Consider the following 17,943-nt stretch of genomic DNA (forward strand, 5'->3'; position numbering starts at 1 on the left):
GGAGTCAATCCTTATTTGCGATTAGCAATTTGCTAATCGCAAATAAGGATGCGATTTCAAGGGTGCCAGGGGTGTCCAAAGGACACCCTGTAGCACCCCTGAAATGTAAATGTAGACTGATGTTGCGCACACACATGTCCAAAGGACATGTGTGTGTGTAACATACAACTTAGAAAAATGCACTAAAGTGCATTTTTCTAAGTTTTCGCTATTTACCACGAAGTCAGACTTCGCGGTAAATAGCGGGCAGAAATTGCGAATTCGCAATTTTTAAAAGGTTCATGAATTGCATTTAAGGAATCTCTAATTGAGATTCCTTAAATGCGATTCTTCGCAATTTTGCGCTTTCTGTAACAGCGATTTTTGCATTTGGGATGATGAATCCCAAATGCAAAAATAGCGCTCGCAAATTCTCAGAATCTGACACTTTGCGAGCCGATTTTACAATGATGAATCTGGCTGTTAGTCTATGACTGCTTTCAAAGAAAGCAAATATATTTTTTTAATGCCGCCAGTTTTCATTAAAGGTAATGAGACTGCATTTAAAAACAAAAGATTCCTTTTTCGTTTTTGTTTGTTAAAGAGAAAGAGTGATCCTGGGGAGCACTCCTACTCTTAAGCAAGTTTTTTTGTACATTCACAAAGCGGACGGGGACCCCTTTTCCACTGGCAAACAAGTTACCGCTCCATCATGTGGGGGGTCTGTAAAATTTCAATATTTTGCGACCGGATTTCAGCTGCAAAACATTGCTACATATGATACTGATTAGGTATTTGGAAGGGACACCAACAACACATCTCTTCCAGATACAGAATCAGTATCTATTTGTAAGCACATTTAGCAATTCGAAGACAAAAAAATCAAAATGGCTTAATGCATTTAATACATAACTAAAAGGGTTTTTGTGTTCGCAACCCCACTGAGTTTCCGAATCAGAGGGTTTGCACATGCTAAACCCTTTGTACATCTAGCCCAGCAGCACACATGTGGTGGAGGTCCCGACTGATATATTACAAGTGCATTATTTCCTATGGCACTTTTAATCCCACCCATCATACTCTAAGGGCCTGATTACGAGTCTGGCGATCCATGGACCGCCAGACTCACGGGGCATGGCGGTGGCACCCTAGTTGCTATAGAAACTAGGGTGGCTGGACCGCCATTGAACGGCTGCAACCGCCAGGGATCAGAGATCCCTGGGGGTGGCGCTGCGGCCTTGAGGCCACAATATGCTTGGCAGGACCATAACAGTCCCGTCAAGCATATTACGAGTTTGCTCTCCGCTAAGGTTTTCATAGTGGTTCCTCCTCCATAAAAACCATGGCAGAGAGGAAACAAAGGGGGCTCTACAGGGTTCCCTGTTGCCTCTGGGCCATGGGTTAAATGCAGGGGGATACATGTTGTGCCCCCCTGTGTGCATGCACCCCAGTACCTGCTTAGCAGGGACGTACCAGTCCATGCCGTGCAGGTACTGTTTTGGATGTACCCATTGCAGTGTCTATTTCATATGCACCGCCAAAGAACTGCCCGCCAGTGACTGGAAACGTCATAATCTGTTGGGCGGTGTGCACACAGTTTCGACGGTCCGGCAGGGTGGACCCGCTCCCTCACCGCGAAACTCATAATCAGGCCCTAAGAAAGGCCCTCAGTCTTTATAATGGTGAAGACCAAGCAAATCAGGGATTTAAATAAACTTTAACATATTACATTATTGTCCCCATGAGACAGCCTATACAGGAAAATCATTCCATATGAATCTACAAACCAGTACATACAGGACAGACTTAACATTTAGAACATCCTATTTTTTTAATACGTGCTGATTTTCTAAAATACAATTCACCTTAAAATTAAATACATCGTGCTTATTTTGAGAGTGTTAAGGAATTGTAGTAAGGATACATGACTTAAGCTTTTCAAACCAGAGTTGTCTCCTTTGTGTTTACTTTTCTTACTATTATATTGTTAAAATCCATTCTTAGTCAATGCAAAAGTGGTCCACTCGTAATTTTAAATTACTTGGTGTTGCAACTGTGCATGCCAGTATGCTTGTGAGCAATTCTTAACTCAAGTGGGGCAATTCTAGCTTGCATATCCAGTAACACCTCCCTCATTTCAATATCTATTGTCATATTTATCTTTTCCTCATTCCCAACACAGTATTGTTGTGTGTTCCCTAATTTGCTTGGCTCGCCTCTTTAAAGTTCCTGGAAGTTCTCCATCTATAACCATGATATCTGTGTCTCCTCTTGTGTTGTAGAGCTCTAAAGACCATTGACGCCCTGGCCTTGAAGCTTCAGTTCACCGGGCCGTCTGTCAGCATTGGTTCTCGGAACCTGGGTCTTGGAGTCTCTCATCTCAATGCCTCCTCCTACAATGGTTCCTCCTTCAGCGCTGGGGAGCAGAGCAATGTCACTGATTTGCAGGTATTCCGCTCTATCAAAAGCACCTGCGTTCTGTTTTCCGTTTGCGACTCTTACATATGATGGTGCTAGTCTTGGGGATCATGGAGGCCGTAGTAGGACTACCTAGTAAACTGAAGTGTATCAGGGCCACCTTCCGTTGAACCCCTTACTTGTCCTTACCCTAGTCCTGTAGCATCAAACATGAAGTGCTAGAGGTGGGGCAAGGGCACACACTTGTGAGGTCATCAATAGTCAACAGGTGTGAAATCACGTGTTACTCATGGCATTATAATGAGTGAACTTAAATACACCAAACCCTTTTCAAGTGGCCACCCGGCTGTGTCCTTCTTGCCATATTTCCTGTTGTCACTTAAAATTTCTATTAAGAACTTGGCCTTGTGAGGCAACATCATAAAGTGGTATGACATTTTGCTTCACTTGACTCCTTCAGCTATTTGAACTACACCAGTGCAACTTGGGCGTCCGCAAAGGTGGGGTGGGGTGGGGTGGGGGGTTGCCCCCCCAAGATCCTGGATTTTTCACTTGCCCTTTAAAAAACAGATTGTGCTGCCTGTATAATATTGGCAGCGCCATCTTGAAATGTTATTAATTATGCCCCCCCCACCCCTCTGAAAAAATGTCTGCGGACGCCCATGCAGCGTGATCTGCTATTTCGGTCTCAAGATGAATTAGCGTTCTGATGATTCATTCAATGGTATATGCTTTATGAAGACAAATGTTGCTACCCAGAATCTACGCACCTAACAATTTACAACCTGTCCCGAGCATTCTTTTTACACATCATTACTGCCTCGTGCTGTCGTCCAGTTGGTCAACTGAAGTAAAACATTAACAACCACCAGAATGCAGTTGGTGTTAAATACAATTCCAAAGACTGACATTGAATCATCCGTAATCCTAGCACAGGGGTGTCGTACCTTCTCTACAATGCACCCATGTGAGTCTTAACGTTTTACACCAGGCACAGAAGCCACTTAGCTGGGCTTCTCCGCTCCCTGCTGTCAAAGATATGAGGGGAGAGCTCATTAAAACCAGATGAAGGCGCTATCTCTGGACTTCGGTAAAGCACTGACTCCTCTCGCCTCGCTGCTCCTTGCTGCCTTGCTTGTGGGACATGGCTGAGCAACGCGGCCCACCCTCACAGGTCAAAGGCACTTGTTTTTCTTGGGCTTTATCATCTCTCGGCTGCGTGTGTTTTCCTTGTGCACTCCTCAGAAACAGGTTCCGAACAGGGTTGCATTTACATGAACTTCTGGCTTGCGAGGCGATTAGCAGCCGAAAGGAAACTCACCCTTCTTACAAATCCGCACTTGTTTTTTTTCTCCATAAATTGTTTAACGCGGAAGCTGCAGGCTCTGATAAGCAGATCCCGTGCCCCCGAGGCGAGAGATTGACACGTTTATTATCATGAGGCCGAGACACCGGTCTTGGGCTGTTAGTTATACATTGTTCGCTATAGGCCGCAGTGCTCGCAAAGGAAACTTCACTTTCATCGAACGTGTACCTCAAGTTCAAAGATGAGGTTCAAGGTCGTTGTGGTGCGAGGAGGAATGGACGCATTAGCAATGGACTGCTGCTGGGCACACACACACATCTGCGTAGTAGCCATGCTTTTCAATGAGTGAGTCTTTCATTAGCTTCAGTGCTTAATTAGTCAAAGTAAAACAGGCGCAGGGTTGTATATCTCAAGAGCGGCTGTTGGCGCTGCTGAATGCCGGGCAGGGTACAAGTCCTAAAAAAAAAAAGAAGTGGGGGGACTACCCTAGTTAGGCAGTATGCAAGTGACATCACAGCGCACGACATCACGGTGCATGACATTACGGTGCACTGCATCACGGCGCATGACATCACACATGGCATCACAGGAACCGACGTCATAGAAAGCGGCATCACAAGCCATGACTTTACAGGAAGTGGCATCACAAGAAGTGTCATCAGATCTTCACACTAACTGACATCATAGAAAGTGGCATCACAAGCCACGACTTTAAAGGAAGTGGCATCACAAGAAGTGTCATCAGATCTTCACACTAACTGACATCATAGAAAGTGGCATCACAAGCCACGACTTTAAAGGAAGTGGCATCACAAGAAGTGACATCAGATCTAAAGCCCTCACATATATGTTTCGCAGGTCTATCGTGTGTACGTTTGAGCGCCTTGCGTGGATAATATCACAGCGAGCTATGGAAGATGCTATGTGACATCTACACCTTGCAAACCCCCAGTTTTATGTAACACATCCTGTACATTCATTTACAAACGTATATAATTTATTGTACATGTAATATGCACGTGTTGATTTAAAGCGCTCTGACACCCTGCCTTGGGATGAGTAGGGCTATACAAGAAAAAATTGTGATACTTAAATTATTTCAACCCCATCTCAGGTGTAGTAAGCTCTATATAAATGCAATTTGCTTTGTGTAAATATTGGGAAAGACCAACACATCCGGCATTCTTACAGTGCAAGCCTATCTCCTAAACAGGGACTGAACAAAGTGAGAAGCTGCCTCTCTTAAGTATGTGTGAAGTGCTAACAAGGTGTGAGACTTTCTTTCACCTCAGCTGCATTTGCATCAGGTGTGAGGCTCCTGACTGCTCCCAGCCAAGAGACTCGAACAACAGGAGGCCAAATGACACCTCAAATTCGGCCTTTGTTGTGGGCTCAGCAGGAGTCTTAAATAAGAAAGCCCTGTCCCGTCCCCACCTGCACGTTGTTGTGGATCGATAGCAGACAACAACAGTGCAGGCGATGCTGAAAGTGTCCCACTGTTGGGAATTTACACCGGGATGAGTTTAGCACATTACTCAGAGGGGCCCAAATTCTTGGCAGGGTAGACGGTGTTCACCATGTGAAAATATTGAGAGGACGCCGTCCACCAACGTGTACCCCCGACGCGTCCCCTGTTGCCGAGTTTGCAGAATACCAAAGCTGTTTAAAGTCTTGATTTCACCTCAGGCCTCTTTTTCCACCACTTAACACTTTGTGTCTCTTCACCTCGCTCTTGCGGGTTCTTTTTCAATCTTGTTTTGTTCCCTATGCCGCTGTTTTCCTGTCTTATTCTTCCTCTTTCTTTTTTCCCCTCCACTGTCTTTCTTTCTTTTGCTGTTGGTTAAAGTTTGATGACAAAAAGTAATCCTGAGAGCCAAAAATTAGTGCCAGTGCCCACCACCTGCGAACATTGGCACAAATGAACACTGGCTTCCAGAGGCGAAACACATCTTCTACAAGAAACCAGTAGCAGAATACAAAACGTTACCAGACAGCCAGAGGTACAATGAGGAACTGTAGTGCCATTGAGTTGGTGCTTGTAATGAGGGCCTACACTTGGCGTGCCACTGTATTTTAAAATACTACAACTCTGCATCAAGGCGTGTTTCAACAACTGCAGTTACTCAATCAACATTTCAGAAATTTGGCCTAACGGCTAAGGCGCTCGACCTCGGACCTGGGGATCTGGGTTCGAGTCTCGGTAACGACGCCAAAAACCTCCTGTGATTCTGGGCAAATTACTTACACCCACATGCATCATTGTAGGAATTTGCGATTCCTAAATTGCGAAAAATAAGGAATCGCAATTTAGAAATCGCAAATTCCTATGCATCAAGAAAATGCAAACATTTTTGCGCTTTCTTATTTGTCTGTATTTGCGATTCCTTAATTGCGAATCGCAATTAAGGAATGGCATTACATTGATTCCTATGGGCCTAGAGGCCCATAGGAATCAATGGGAAGGCATTCTCATTTTGCGAATTCGCAATTAAGGAATCGCAAAATGAGAATGCAATTTCAAGGGTGCAGGGGGGGTCCAAAGGACCTCCCCCTGCACCCCTGAAATGTAACGTAAGTACATTTTACTCACACACATGTCCCAAGGGCGTGTGTGTGTAAAATATAAATTTCAAAAATGCCCTTTTGTGCATTTTTGAAACTTTTCACAAATTACCACGAAGGTATACTTCATGGTAATTTTTCCTTTTAAAATTGCGAATTCGCAAATTTAAAAAAATCATGCATAGCATTTTAGAAATCGCAAAATTTGCGATTTCTTAAATGCCATCGCAATTTGAAAAATCGGAAAAAATTGCGATTTCTTAAATTGCGAAAAAATTGAAAAAAATGATGCATCCCAAAAAAGCTTTTTGCATTCGCAAACGGCCGATTTTTGCGATTCGCACCGTTTGCGAATGCAAAACAGCCTGATGCATGTGGGCATTAATCTCCCCGTGCCTAAAAAAAATGAAAGTGTGTGTCCTCATGTATAAAAAAAAAAAAAAAAACGTCTTACCATAGGGACCATCTATGCGCCTAACGCAAAACAGGAGGCGTTTCTTACGGGGGCACTCTCGGAGGTTCTCGGCACTAGCTCACGACACATATTGATTGGCGGGGACATCAACTTGGTCATGGATAATGTCAAGGACAGGTCAGGTCGTAGATTTGGCGATTCAGGGGCACTGTCCACTGCAGGGAAGCGGTGGCTCACTGACCGGGGGTTTCTGGACACCTGGAGGGAGGCTCACCATACAGCCCCAGGGTATACCTTCTACTCTCATGTGCACCACACGTATGCTAGAATTGATCATTTCCTTAGCTCCACTGACTTGGCCCCCATGACACTGGATGTAGAAGATGTCCCGGCCGCCCTATCGGACCATGATGCAGTGGTGCTGCGCATGCGGGTACCACGACAGCGGGCGCACAAGGGCAGTTGGCGCCTCCGCGAAACCTTACTCTCCCGCAAGGGAGTCACCGAGCAGATTAGCCAAAGAATCAAGGACTACCTTACCCAGAACGACACGGGGGAGGTGGCTCAAACAGCGGTCTGGGGGGCGCTCAAAGCGGTTATTAGGGGGGAGTTGATTGCAATCTCGGCAGCAGACAACAGGGAACGGAAGGACCGCCGCCAGGAGCTATCGGCACAGGTGCTGGAGTTAGAACAAGCGCATAGTCGCACGGGGGCCCCTAGAATCTGGCGCAAGCTAAAAGCGGCCAGGGCACAGTTGGCGAACCTGGATCTTGACCGGGCGGAATACGCCGCACTGCGCCTTAAACATATGTACTACGTAGGGGGAGACAGGACGGGTCGGTTACTAGCCAATAAGCTCAAGGCGAAAACGGTCCGGGCCAAAATCCCACTCATACGCGAGGATGGGGGCCGGGAGCTTCGGGACGACGACCTTATAGCCAAAGCATTTCAGACATTCTATGCTACACTGTATGCGACTGACCCCATCGCGGCTGCGGATGCGGGAACAGCATACCTGGAGGGAGCTAATGTGACGGCCCTCAACGAGGCAAGCGCCCTGGCGTTAGACGCTCCTATCCGCTTGGACGAGGTGATCTCCGCTATCGCCCGCCTCAAGCCGCTAAAGGCGCCGGGCCCGGATGGATTCTCTGCGGGCTTCTATAAGTCCTTTTGCCCCCTCCTGGCCCCGGTGCTAACAAAGCTGTTCAACTCCTTCCAGGGGCCGGGATCGATCCCTTCAGAGATGCTGGAAGCGGCGGTTATCGTCCTACCCAAACCGGGCAAGGACAAAACTAATTGCGCAGCTTACCTGCCGATCTCCCTCCTAAACATAGACCTGAAACTTTTCACGGGGATCCTGGCTGCAAGACTGGGCCCTTGTCTCCCCGGTATAATAGAGCCGGATCAGGCGGGCTTTGTCCCAACCCGCCAAAGCGCAGATAACACCAAACGCCTGTTGCACCTGATCGATAAAGCGTGTTTTAACGCCTCGGATGCAGCCCTTCTATCGGTCGACGCTGAAAAGGCGTTCGACCGGGTTGACTGGATCCACCTTGACCGGACGCTTGGGAGATTTGGAATGGGCGAGAGGTTCAGGGCATGGGTGGCTAGTTGCTACACCTCCCCTCAGGCAACAGTTAAGGTAAACGGAACGAGCTCCACACCATTCGCCATAGGCCGCGGCACGAGGCAGGGCTGCCCGCTCTCGCCCCTACTGTTTGCCCTCTACATAGAACCGTTTGCCCAACGAGTGAGGGACAATCGGGCCATCAAGGGCATTACTTTTGGGGGCGAAGAACATACGATCAGCTTATATGCAGACGACGTCTTGGTGGCTGTTAACGACCCCAGGGTCTCGATCCCAGCGTTCCTGGAAGAGATGGAACGTTTCGGTGAGGTGTCGGGCTTTAAGATGAATGTTAGCAAATCGATCGTTCTCCCCCTGGGGTGCAACGCCCACCAAGCCCACAGGGGCTTGTTTAACATAGGTGGGCAAACCACACGTACCGCGCTCCCATATTTGGGGATCGAGCTAACACCTAATACGGCGCAAACAGTGGAGCTGAACTATACTAAACTGCTCACAAACGTCCAGGAGGATATTCGGCGTTGGAAACAACAGCCGCTCTCGTGGCTTGGTCGGGTAGCAGCAGTTAAAATGTCCCTGCAACCAAAGATACTGTATTTGTTTCAAACCATCCCAATCACCCCCCCGATAGGCATGATCAAGAAGTTGCAAGACACCATACAGCAATATGTATGGGCAGGCAAACGCCCAAGGATGCGGCGAGACCTGCTCGCACGCGTTCCCACGGAGGGAGGGTTGGGGGTCCCCGACCTGCGGAGGTACTTTCAGGCTACACAGATGCGATACTTCCTGCAGTGGTCCAGGCCAATGTCAGGGAAGCGCTGGCTATTCCAGGACCGGGCCATGGCTGGGATGCCGCTTTGGAAGATCCCATTCTTAGCTCGAACGGACAGACCAGCATACATTAAGAAATCACCCATCACCAAAACGCTTCTACAGGTCTGGGATGCGGTTGCAGTGACGCACGGCCTCACATCCTTCCCCTCTCCAATGACGCCACTGTTCGGAAATCCAGCATTTCCTCCGGGAAGGGTCCCTGGCTCCTTCCCGCAGTGGAGACTGACCGAGTGCAGTTCCGCAGGCCACCTATTCGACACACAGGGCTTTATGTCACTTAGGGACGTACAGGAAGGGTACTCAATCAATAACCCGCACAATTATCAATATTTCCAACTGAGGCATTGGCTCACTGGAAAGGACATCATACCGCACGTGGGCCGTGCTCTCAGTCCTTATGAGAGATGGCTTCTTGCCAAGACCTCGGATAAAAGGGCGATCACTGAACTGTACAAGATTTTAACTCCGCCCCAGCCACCGAATAAATCCGCGGGCCAGCAGCGATGGGAGAGGGAACTGGGACGCGAGCTCTCACACAGGGAATGGCAGGACATCTACTACCGGGCGCATCATACGGCCCGTAATGTAGCCAGCCGGGAAGCGGCGGTGAAGGTGGCCTATTACTGGCCAGAGCGCCTACACAAAAGCAACCCCCGCAGGGACCCCTTGTGCTGGAGGGGCTGTGGACACATAGGGACCATGCTTCACCTGCTATGGGAATGCCCGATGGTGCTGGACTACTGGGTGGAGGTCCTTCGGGATGTGGATGACTGCTTCGATACAGAGATCCCCCGCTTTCCTGCGTATGCGATCCTGGGCCTGCCCAACAAACTCACCTTTCCACTCAAATCTATTCGGGGTCGCCAAATGGGACTGGCCATAGGGGCAGTATCGCAACATATTCTTTCGCTTTGGGGTACCCCTAGGAAACCCACTCACACAGGGTGGCTCCATAGATTGTGGTATACACTGGGGATGGAGCGGATACAGGCGTCCCTCACACAGTCCTCAGACGCCTTTAAAGAAACATGGGCACCTTTGATCTCCCTGTTGTCCCAAGAATTCCGAGAACTCACCTGCCCCAAGTATCTTAGAGTCCTTAGACTAGTTGATGACTTCCATACGCCGCCAGGAGATGGGACGTGAGGAGTCAGTGGAGGACACACTTGTACACCATACACCTACATAGCTATACACACCGGACGGAAGGGGGGGGGGTAAGGGTTAGTTCTGAGAACGGGGTAGTTGGGGTTAGGGAGGTCCTCTGGGAGGCGGGGTAAGGGGGGGGGTTTGAAAGACAGTTAAATAAGGTGCGGGACTCCAGCCCTCTTGCACGGACTCAAGGTACTCTGCTCCGTAACTGGCTTCCTGCTAAATGCATTGGATTTTGGGGCGGCACTGCACTAGGGCTTTGTCTATCTGTTGGCTGAAATGTTTTACTTGAATGCAACTGTCAATAAAAATATATTTGATACAAAAAAAAACAAAAAAAAACGTAACTTGTGCCAATTAAAGCGCTCTGATACCTGATTCGGTTCGGGTCTAGTTCGCGCTATATAAAACTCTACCAAAAAAAAAAAAACATATAAACTGTGAGCACACATTCTTAGAACATTACAAAAAACCTAAACATTGCTCAAGCACATTCCTCAGTGTTTACGCGTGTATGTATACTAACAATATTGCCTATACAACTTAATTTTGTGACATGCAAACACCTTTTTCTGTGGCCTTTAATGTACTCAGTTTACATGAGTACACATCAAATGGACTAGCGCCTGCAGTTCGTTTCATTCGCACGGGAAAGAGCCTAATTTTGTGTTCATTTAGTAGTGGTTTTAGATATTATCAAAATATATGTTCCGACACAACCATTCCAGGGTACTTCCTTTTGGTACTACCTTTTGGTACTGTGGGTCAGATGTTGCAAGTACTGCAAATATCCCTCGTATTTGCGCATGGAGGGCGTTCTCTTCTCAAAGGTGCTGCTGCTAGAACCTTGATGGTTCAGTACCAGTTCCAGCAATCATCGGTTACAGCAAAACGAATCCTCCGGTAGGAAGAAAGTCAGAGTTCTGGAGGACATAGCCTGCCAGATGTGCTCAGTGGCCAGGTCATCTCATTTTGAGTTTTACATCTTCTTTCAAAATGGTAGCTGGAGTTTGATTGCTATCTCAGGTTTTGGGCAACAGCCTTCCAAATATTAAATCCAAGTACATTGAGCATTCTTTCTCCATCTTTTTCCTTTTTGGCTTGTCATGGCATATTAGGGTAGTATATTACTCCTGAAAGTCCGGAGAGGTATGAAATTAAAGGCTAATTTTAAAAGGTAGAGGGCACCTCTATGTTAAATGTTTTGTGTGGGGAACAGCCTTTACAACGCGGGTATTACCACGCGCTACCATTACAACGCTGCTATTACAATGCAAGTCGTCACAACGACTTGCGCTGGAGGGCGCTGTTGGATAGGGAATAGTTTAATTTTCTATTCCAACACCTTCCCTACTGTAACGTGGGCTGGAGTTGGAATAGAAAATTAAACTATTCCACTATCCAGCGCTTACAGCGCAAGTCGTTGTAAAAACAGCGTTGTAATGGCACGCGTGGTAAAAGCCCTCATTGTAATGCCATACAACCGTTCTGTGTATGGTGCCCAAAACTTTGAACTAGATACTTTGATGTACTGGAAGTAGGTGAAAGGTTCCAAGGCCAGAATGATATGCTCAAATGTTGGTAATTCATGAGAATCCTCTATCGCTGGTCCTGAATCCTATGAAGTTTTGGGGGTTTTGTTATTGTCAGGTTGGCACTTATAATGTCACAGTGTTCCAGCCTTTGCTAGGAATCTTCTTAGTTGCACCTTGTGGGTTGAAAGGAGTAGTTGGGCCACTACTCTGAACATGGCGTTAGAATTTAAATTGTTCAACAACTTTATAATCTGGGAGTCAAAGGACGATTATTGTAAGGACTGTTGGGTTTTTCACTTTTGAAACTGCAAGTTCTATATATGGGGTCCTGTGAAAGGCAGGAATAATCTTTCCAGAATCCATTTTGCTTAAGTAAAGGAAATTTTCCCTCATTCAAAATTAGATATGTCTAAGAAATGTGGTGATACTTCCTCCCATAGCTCATTCACTCCTCAGCTCAATCAAGTGGTATTTGATGGGCCACCATGTCATAGGTATTGGTGATGTTGAGCAAAATAAAAGTATTAATTGGTCTTTCTTCTGGTTTGTAAGGAGTGTCTCACAGATGTCTTTTAGTGGTTTACAACCCTCTTGTTGATCTGAATCCTTATTGGTGGTGATTGAATATGTTTTCCTGGCGTAACTTTGTGACCCTTGCCATAATTATAATTTGGAATTATATCTTGGAGCATCGCCATAATAACACAGACCATCACGATCTTCAGAGATCTTCTTCAGCTCCTCTGCGACTGTGCCATGGGAGAATACAAGGATAACTGCACAGATTTAAAAAGGTTACGGAATGGAAAGAAAAAAAAATATAGTCAAATTAAAATATTGTCCCATCTGCCCTCACACTGAGGTCCACTGCTTTTTAAACTTATGCGCATATATGGTCTGACAAAACTCCCAGTGCAAAATACCTCTACAGTGTATTATAGTGGGTGCAGGGGCAGCCCACCACTAAGGGATGTCTGGCTCCCTCCCTTTTCAATTCATGAGTGTCTGTCAGGCTGAGAAAAACCAGGAAGGCACACACCATACCAGGGCCAGGAAGCTAGGAAAGAGAGGAAAGGTTTTCTGTATGTCCCTTTCTTTCCTAAACCCCGCAGGAACCACAGAGGCCTTTCATCTTATCCCCCCTGGCCACTCAATTTCACTGCCGCAGCCTGGTAAGTGATTATTGAATACTGGTGTGTATGCATGAATGTATGGGTCACTGCACGTGTACTGTGAATGGGTGTGTGTGCTTGTGAATGGTGGTTGTATGTGTGCATACTTGTGAACGGATGGATGGGCGGGAGTATGCAATGTGGATGGGTGTGAGAATGTGTGTGCATTTGTGAGCGGATGGGTGGGAAAATCCACCCACCACAGGTACAATGCCAGAAATGTCAGAAATTCTCAAAAAAAATGATTAAAGAAAGTATAAATGACCACTGCAATGATTAGATTTTCAGAACTCTGGGGGTAGGGGAGGGCAGAGATGGTAGAGGATCTAGGCGATAGTTTTATATTTTTAACCAGTTATTAAAAATGCTTGCTGCAGAAAATAACACAAATAAAGATGAGAAAGACAGAGGAATCAGAAAGACCAACAAAGGAATGTTTGAACAGAAGGTCTGTAGCTACCATCACTGGGCTTCTGACACTTTAGTGGCAGTCTCAGATTATCAATGTTCTAATTAATCATAAATGCTTGGATTTACTGCACAAGTTATTCTTTTTTATTTTTATTTTATTTGTATTGTGGCATTTCGTTAAGCACAAGTTATTCTTGAGAGAGGATTTTCTAAATACACTTCACATGTTTTACATATTTTCTCTCCCTTTCTTGGTCTCGCTTCTGTTTTGACTTAGACTGTGCCTGTGTCCAACATACTTCAATTCCTTCCTTTGTCTCTTTTCTGTCTTATTCTGTGCTCTGCCATGCCCATCTTATTTAGACTCCCCCCCCCCTTTATTTCTCAGTGAGTTAAGTGGCTTTACCATCATTAGGTAGGCGAATCAGCACATTTGGAGTGGATCAGCAAAACTAAAAGAAAAGAAAAAATCCAAATTCCTCCATGATCACAATGCACATAATTAGTGTAATGCCTGTCTGTTTATCTCTGGAGCTGCCAACTTGTTGCAGTTTTGCCAAGAAAGAAGTTTAAGGTGATCAGTACACATCAAGATCGTTCTTTGGTTAGAGTACTGAAATTTGTTGGTTTGCTTTGCTTCATTTTAGTTTGAATTTTAGATGTCAACAATCATCAGATTAGGTAAATAATAAATATTAAACATTTAGGGCCAGATGTAGGTAATTTTATTTTACCACCTCTTAAATACCGAATCGGTGGAGATGTAGGTATTTCAGATTCGGTAAATACCGAATCGTTAAGATTCGGTATTTACAGATTCTGTAAATACCGATTCGGTAATGCCCATTGATTCCTATGGGCATTGAAGCCCATAGGAATCAATGGGCATTACCGAATCGGTATTTACAGAATCAGTAAATACCGATTTCAGCAAGGGTGCAGGGGGTGTCACTTTGACACCCTCTAGCACCCCAAATACAGGCATGTGTGCCATGTGGCACACAGACATGCCCTAAGGGCATGTCTGTGTGTCACATGGCACAGGTGTGCATGCACAGATGTGCATGCACACCTGAATTCGGTATTTTACCACCCAATTGGATTGGGTGGTAAAATACTGAATTCTGAAGGCCTGTAGCACTGTAAACAGTGCTACCTACATCTGGGTTTCACCGAATCGGTAAAATTACTGATTCGGTATTTTACAGAATAGGTAAATTTACCGTTTTGGTAAATTTACCGAATCTGTAAAATATTGGCACCTACATCTCGAAAACCAATTACCGGTCGGTAACGGCCGAAATCGGCCGTTACCGACCGGTAATTGGCGACCTACATCTGGCCCTTAGCAACTAGAGGCTCATTCCAACTGGCCTGTTAATTTGCGATTTCGGAAAGAACTAGAGTTAGCTCAGGGATCACAATTATAAGTGGTGCAATGTTTATCACACCCGGTAATTAGCAGGCGCTATAAAGACCACACTCTTTGTTAAGTTTCAGAATGTCAAACCTGCCGGAAGTTAACACGGGTAAAAGTCCTGATATTAGGGACATGCAGATTTTGGTGTAGAAAGCACCAACATCCACATATCATTCCCCCAAAAAGTCAGAATAGGTGATAAATATAGTATCTAATAAGTTCCAAACAATTTTGTGTTGGAGTAGGATACGGTGAAATGAATGTTTGATTCCTTTTCATATGTTTTAAACAGATTGACATGGGGAGCTCTCAACCAAACTCCTTGGCTTCGGTGGTCCTGCCTTCAAGTTTATTGACAGCGTTGCAGCCATCTGACTTCGATGCAGTATCCAGAGCTCAGTTTACTTTCTTCAAAAAGAAGGGTCTGTTCCAGGTAAGATTAACTGCATTTCAACGTGCACATTTAAACGACTCATTGAACATAATAGAGTGGGTCCAAAATTTGGCAACACATAGCTGTAGGTCTGATATCAGAATGAGATGTTAACATTCGTCTGGCCAAAGTTGTGCGAAGTTGTGAAGTTCACGAAGTATCAAGGTTTGTGTTCATCTCACAGCTTTTACCTGAGGGCAGTGATTCTTGTACAAAGACTCAGGGTCTTCCTGCCCAAAAAATTATTCTCCACATTTATGATGATTGCTCTGGGCATTGCCCATAAAAACATACTTTACAACTTTTATGCTTATTACTTTGTCAGGAACTTGTTGAAGATTAAAGAACTTCACAAACAAGTGGGTGTCCTTTGACAATTTGGCCTACCTCTTTAAAGAGAAAGATGAAGAACATACTTGCTTCATTAAATTTATTCTGATAAAGAGACTAGCTTGGCGTTCACAATATGACTGCTGAATTCGAATTGGCTCGTGGACAGTTAATGTTTGCCTGGGCCCTCTTGTGAAACTATGAAAATACTGGAGAGCAGGTGAGAAGGGTTATTAGGCCTTATTTAGAGATTGTCGGATGGTATACTTTGTCAAAACGTGGCTAATATCTCTTCGGCCACGTTAAAAGTACCATATGCTATACTGCACTTGTAATAAGGCAGATTGGACATTCGTCATGTTTATGAGTGTTCCATCCACCAGTCTCTACATAAGTCCCATTGTCTTCCCACTCATATGTCAGTTGTCTCAGGACAGAGGGGAGCAAGGAGTCTCCAGCTGTAAAAACCCAAATTCAAGTCAACTGAAGCTATAAATCAATACTTCTCTGGGATGACCATCGACCAGTGGGCCACTCTTCCCAAGCATCTGAGAACTCAACACTATTATCCTTCAGAAAATTACCAAAAATATATATTTTCCACCTGCACATATACTAGTTCCATCTGCCCCATGCTGAACTGGCACCTATAGGCGCAGAATTGTTATCATACTTACCGTGCATTGTGTTGTACACTCCAACTCTTTCCCTTGATCTGTTTATGTACTGCTACACTGTTCTACATGTTCTCTACTGTTTTGGTTATGTAATGCACAGAAATACAATTTGGTCCAGTCCACGCTATAAAACAATGTTAAATACAAATAAATAAATGGCAAACATTTCTGTGTGTTAGGAGGAAAGTCCTCTGCACCTGGGGGGAACCCCTGCTCCTGCATTCATAGGTAGGGGATTCTCCTGCTTCCTTTAGAGCAGTGATTCTTAACGTGTGGTCCGGGGACGACACGATGCCTTCTGAGGGGGTCCGCAACTGCTTAGAAAATCAAACATTATTAACACATTAATAAAGTATATAAATAAAGAAGCAACATGTAAAATTTAACATTTTAAAACGTTCTCAAAGTGTGAAGCAGTTTGCAATTGGAGGTTGAAAATTAAGTTAGTATCCTCAGATTGATTCTTGGGAGCAGTGCAGGTGCATCAAACAGAATATAGCATGGACGATGACAGGCCCAGTAGAGTTTAGAAAATTGCCAAGTTTCCCTTTACAATTACAATTTGTTTTATTGTGTATCTATGTTTATGAATTAAATAAAATATTTAATCATTTATTTTTTTGTTTGATGAATAATTGTCTGTATTTTTGTGTATTGTTTTGCAGTTCAGATCAATGAAAATGATTAGGCTGGGGTTCCAGGCTTACAGTCATGACTCAGGGAAGATTGGGGAGGGTGGGAATCTTGCATTTAGTAGGGGTCCCTGGATTCCAGGTATGACTAATTGGGGGTCCACAGAAGTCAGAAGGTTAAGAACCTCTGCTACAGAGCTACCCAGATGCCTCTGTTACTTCCCCACATTTAACTGGCAACTGTGTCAGTATCTCAGGTTTGAAGGGGCAATTAGTGTATGTGCTAGGGATATGTGATCACATTTTCTACTGTTACAGCAAACAATGCAGAACACTCCATTGCCATGCCTTCCTATGAACCCATGAACTTTGCAGTTAAAATTCACCAATGATACCACAATCCCTCTAGCCCTATAGGCACTCACTCTATTCTTTCGATTTTTGGACCAGTTTGGGGTAGTGCTGGTGTATATTTGTCTATATACCTTTTAACACAAAATGTGTGTCCTAAATACTGTTTACATAAATGTTGCCCATTTGAAGCTAATATCATAAATTCTAATTCCAAGAGTAATGTTTGCTTGTAAATTATATTTAGGATACAATGCTTCTGTCAGACAATATTTTTGTCAACGATAGTCTAACATGCTATCACATATTACATGGACAGATTAACAAAGGAGAACACAACCCTTTTCAACTTCTTCTTACTAGAGACAACCCCCCAACATTTTCTAGTTTACTAAAAACTCTTGTCACTAGTGGGCCCTTAAACTACACCCTATTCTCAATGTGCCTGGCTATGCTTTGCACATTATTGCATGAGCCCTCTAACTGTATTTACTGTGTCACAGCCATACCTATCCCGAACAAGCCGCTTAAAAACACGCAGTTAATGTGAAGTTATGAGTACAAAACAGCACCTAATCACCATTGAAATTCTTCAGTTATGGCTAGTTTTCAATCCGCTTTATGCACAACAGCCATGTAAACCATAACTCGCACACCAAATGCAATGCTCATTGCCTTACCCTTAATGCAACAGATGCAATTGCAAATCTCAAAAATACTCGTAC

At 44.9% G+C, this 17,943-nt stretch overlaps 1 protein-coding gene across 5 annotated transcripts in view; it reads left to right on the forward strand.

Moving 5' to 3' along the window:
* ADGRG6 (adhesion G protein-coupled receptor G6) overlaps nt 1-17,943 on the forward strand; it is a 634,122-nt gene that overhangs the window by 485,478 nt on the left and 130,701 nt on the right. For all 5 annotated transcript variants that reach the window (XM_078648991.1, XM_078648988.1, XM_078648990.1 and 2 more), the window contains 2 exons: nt 2,262-2,427; nt 15,088-15,228. In XM_078648991.1, coding sequence (XP_078505117.1) covers nt 2,262-2,427; nt 15,088-15,228 — 307 coding nt within the window. The remainder of the gene's footprint in view (nt 1-2,261; nt 2,428-15,087; nt 15,229-17,943) is intronic.

This window comes from Lissotriton helveticus, chromosome 6 (genome assembly GCF_964261635.1).
Source record: "Lissotriton helveticus chromosome 6, aLisHel1.1, whole genome shotgun sequence".
NCBI lineage: Eukaryota > Metazoa > Chordata > Amphibia > Caudata > Salamandridae > Lissotriton > Lissotriton helveticus.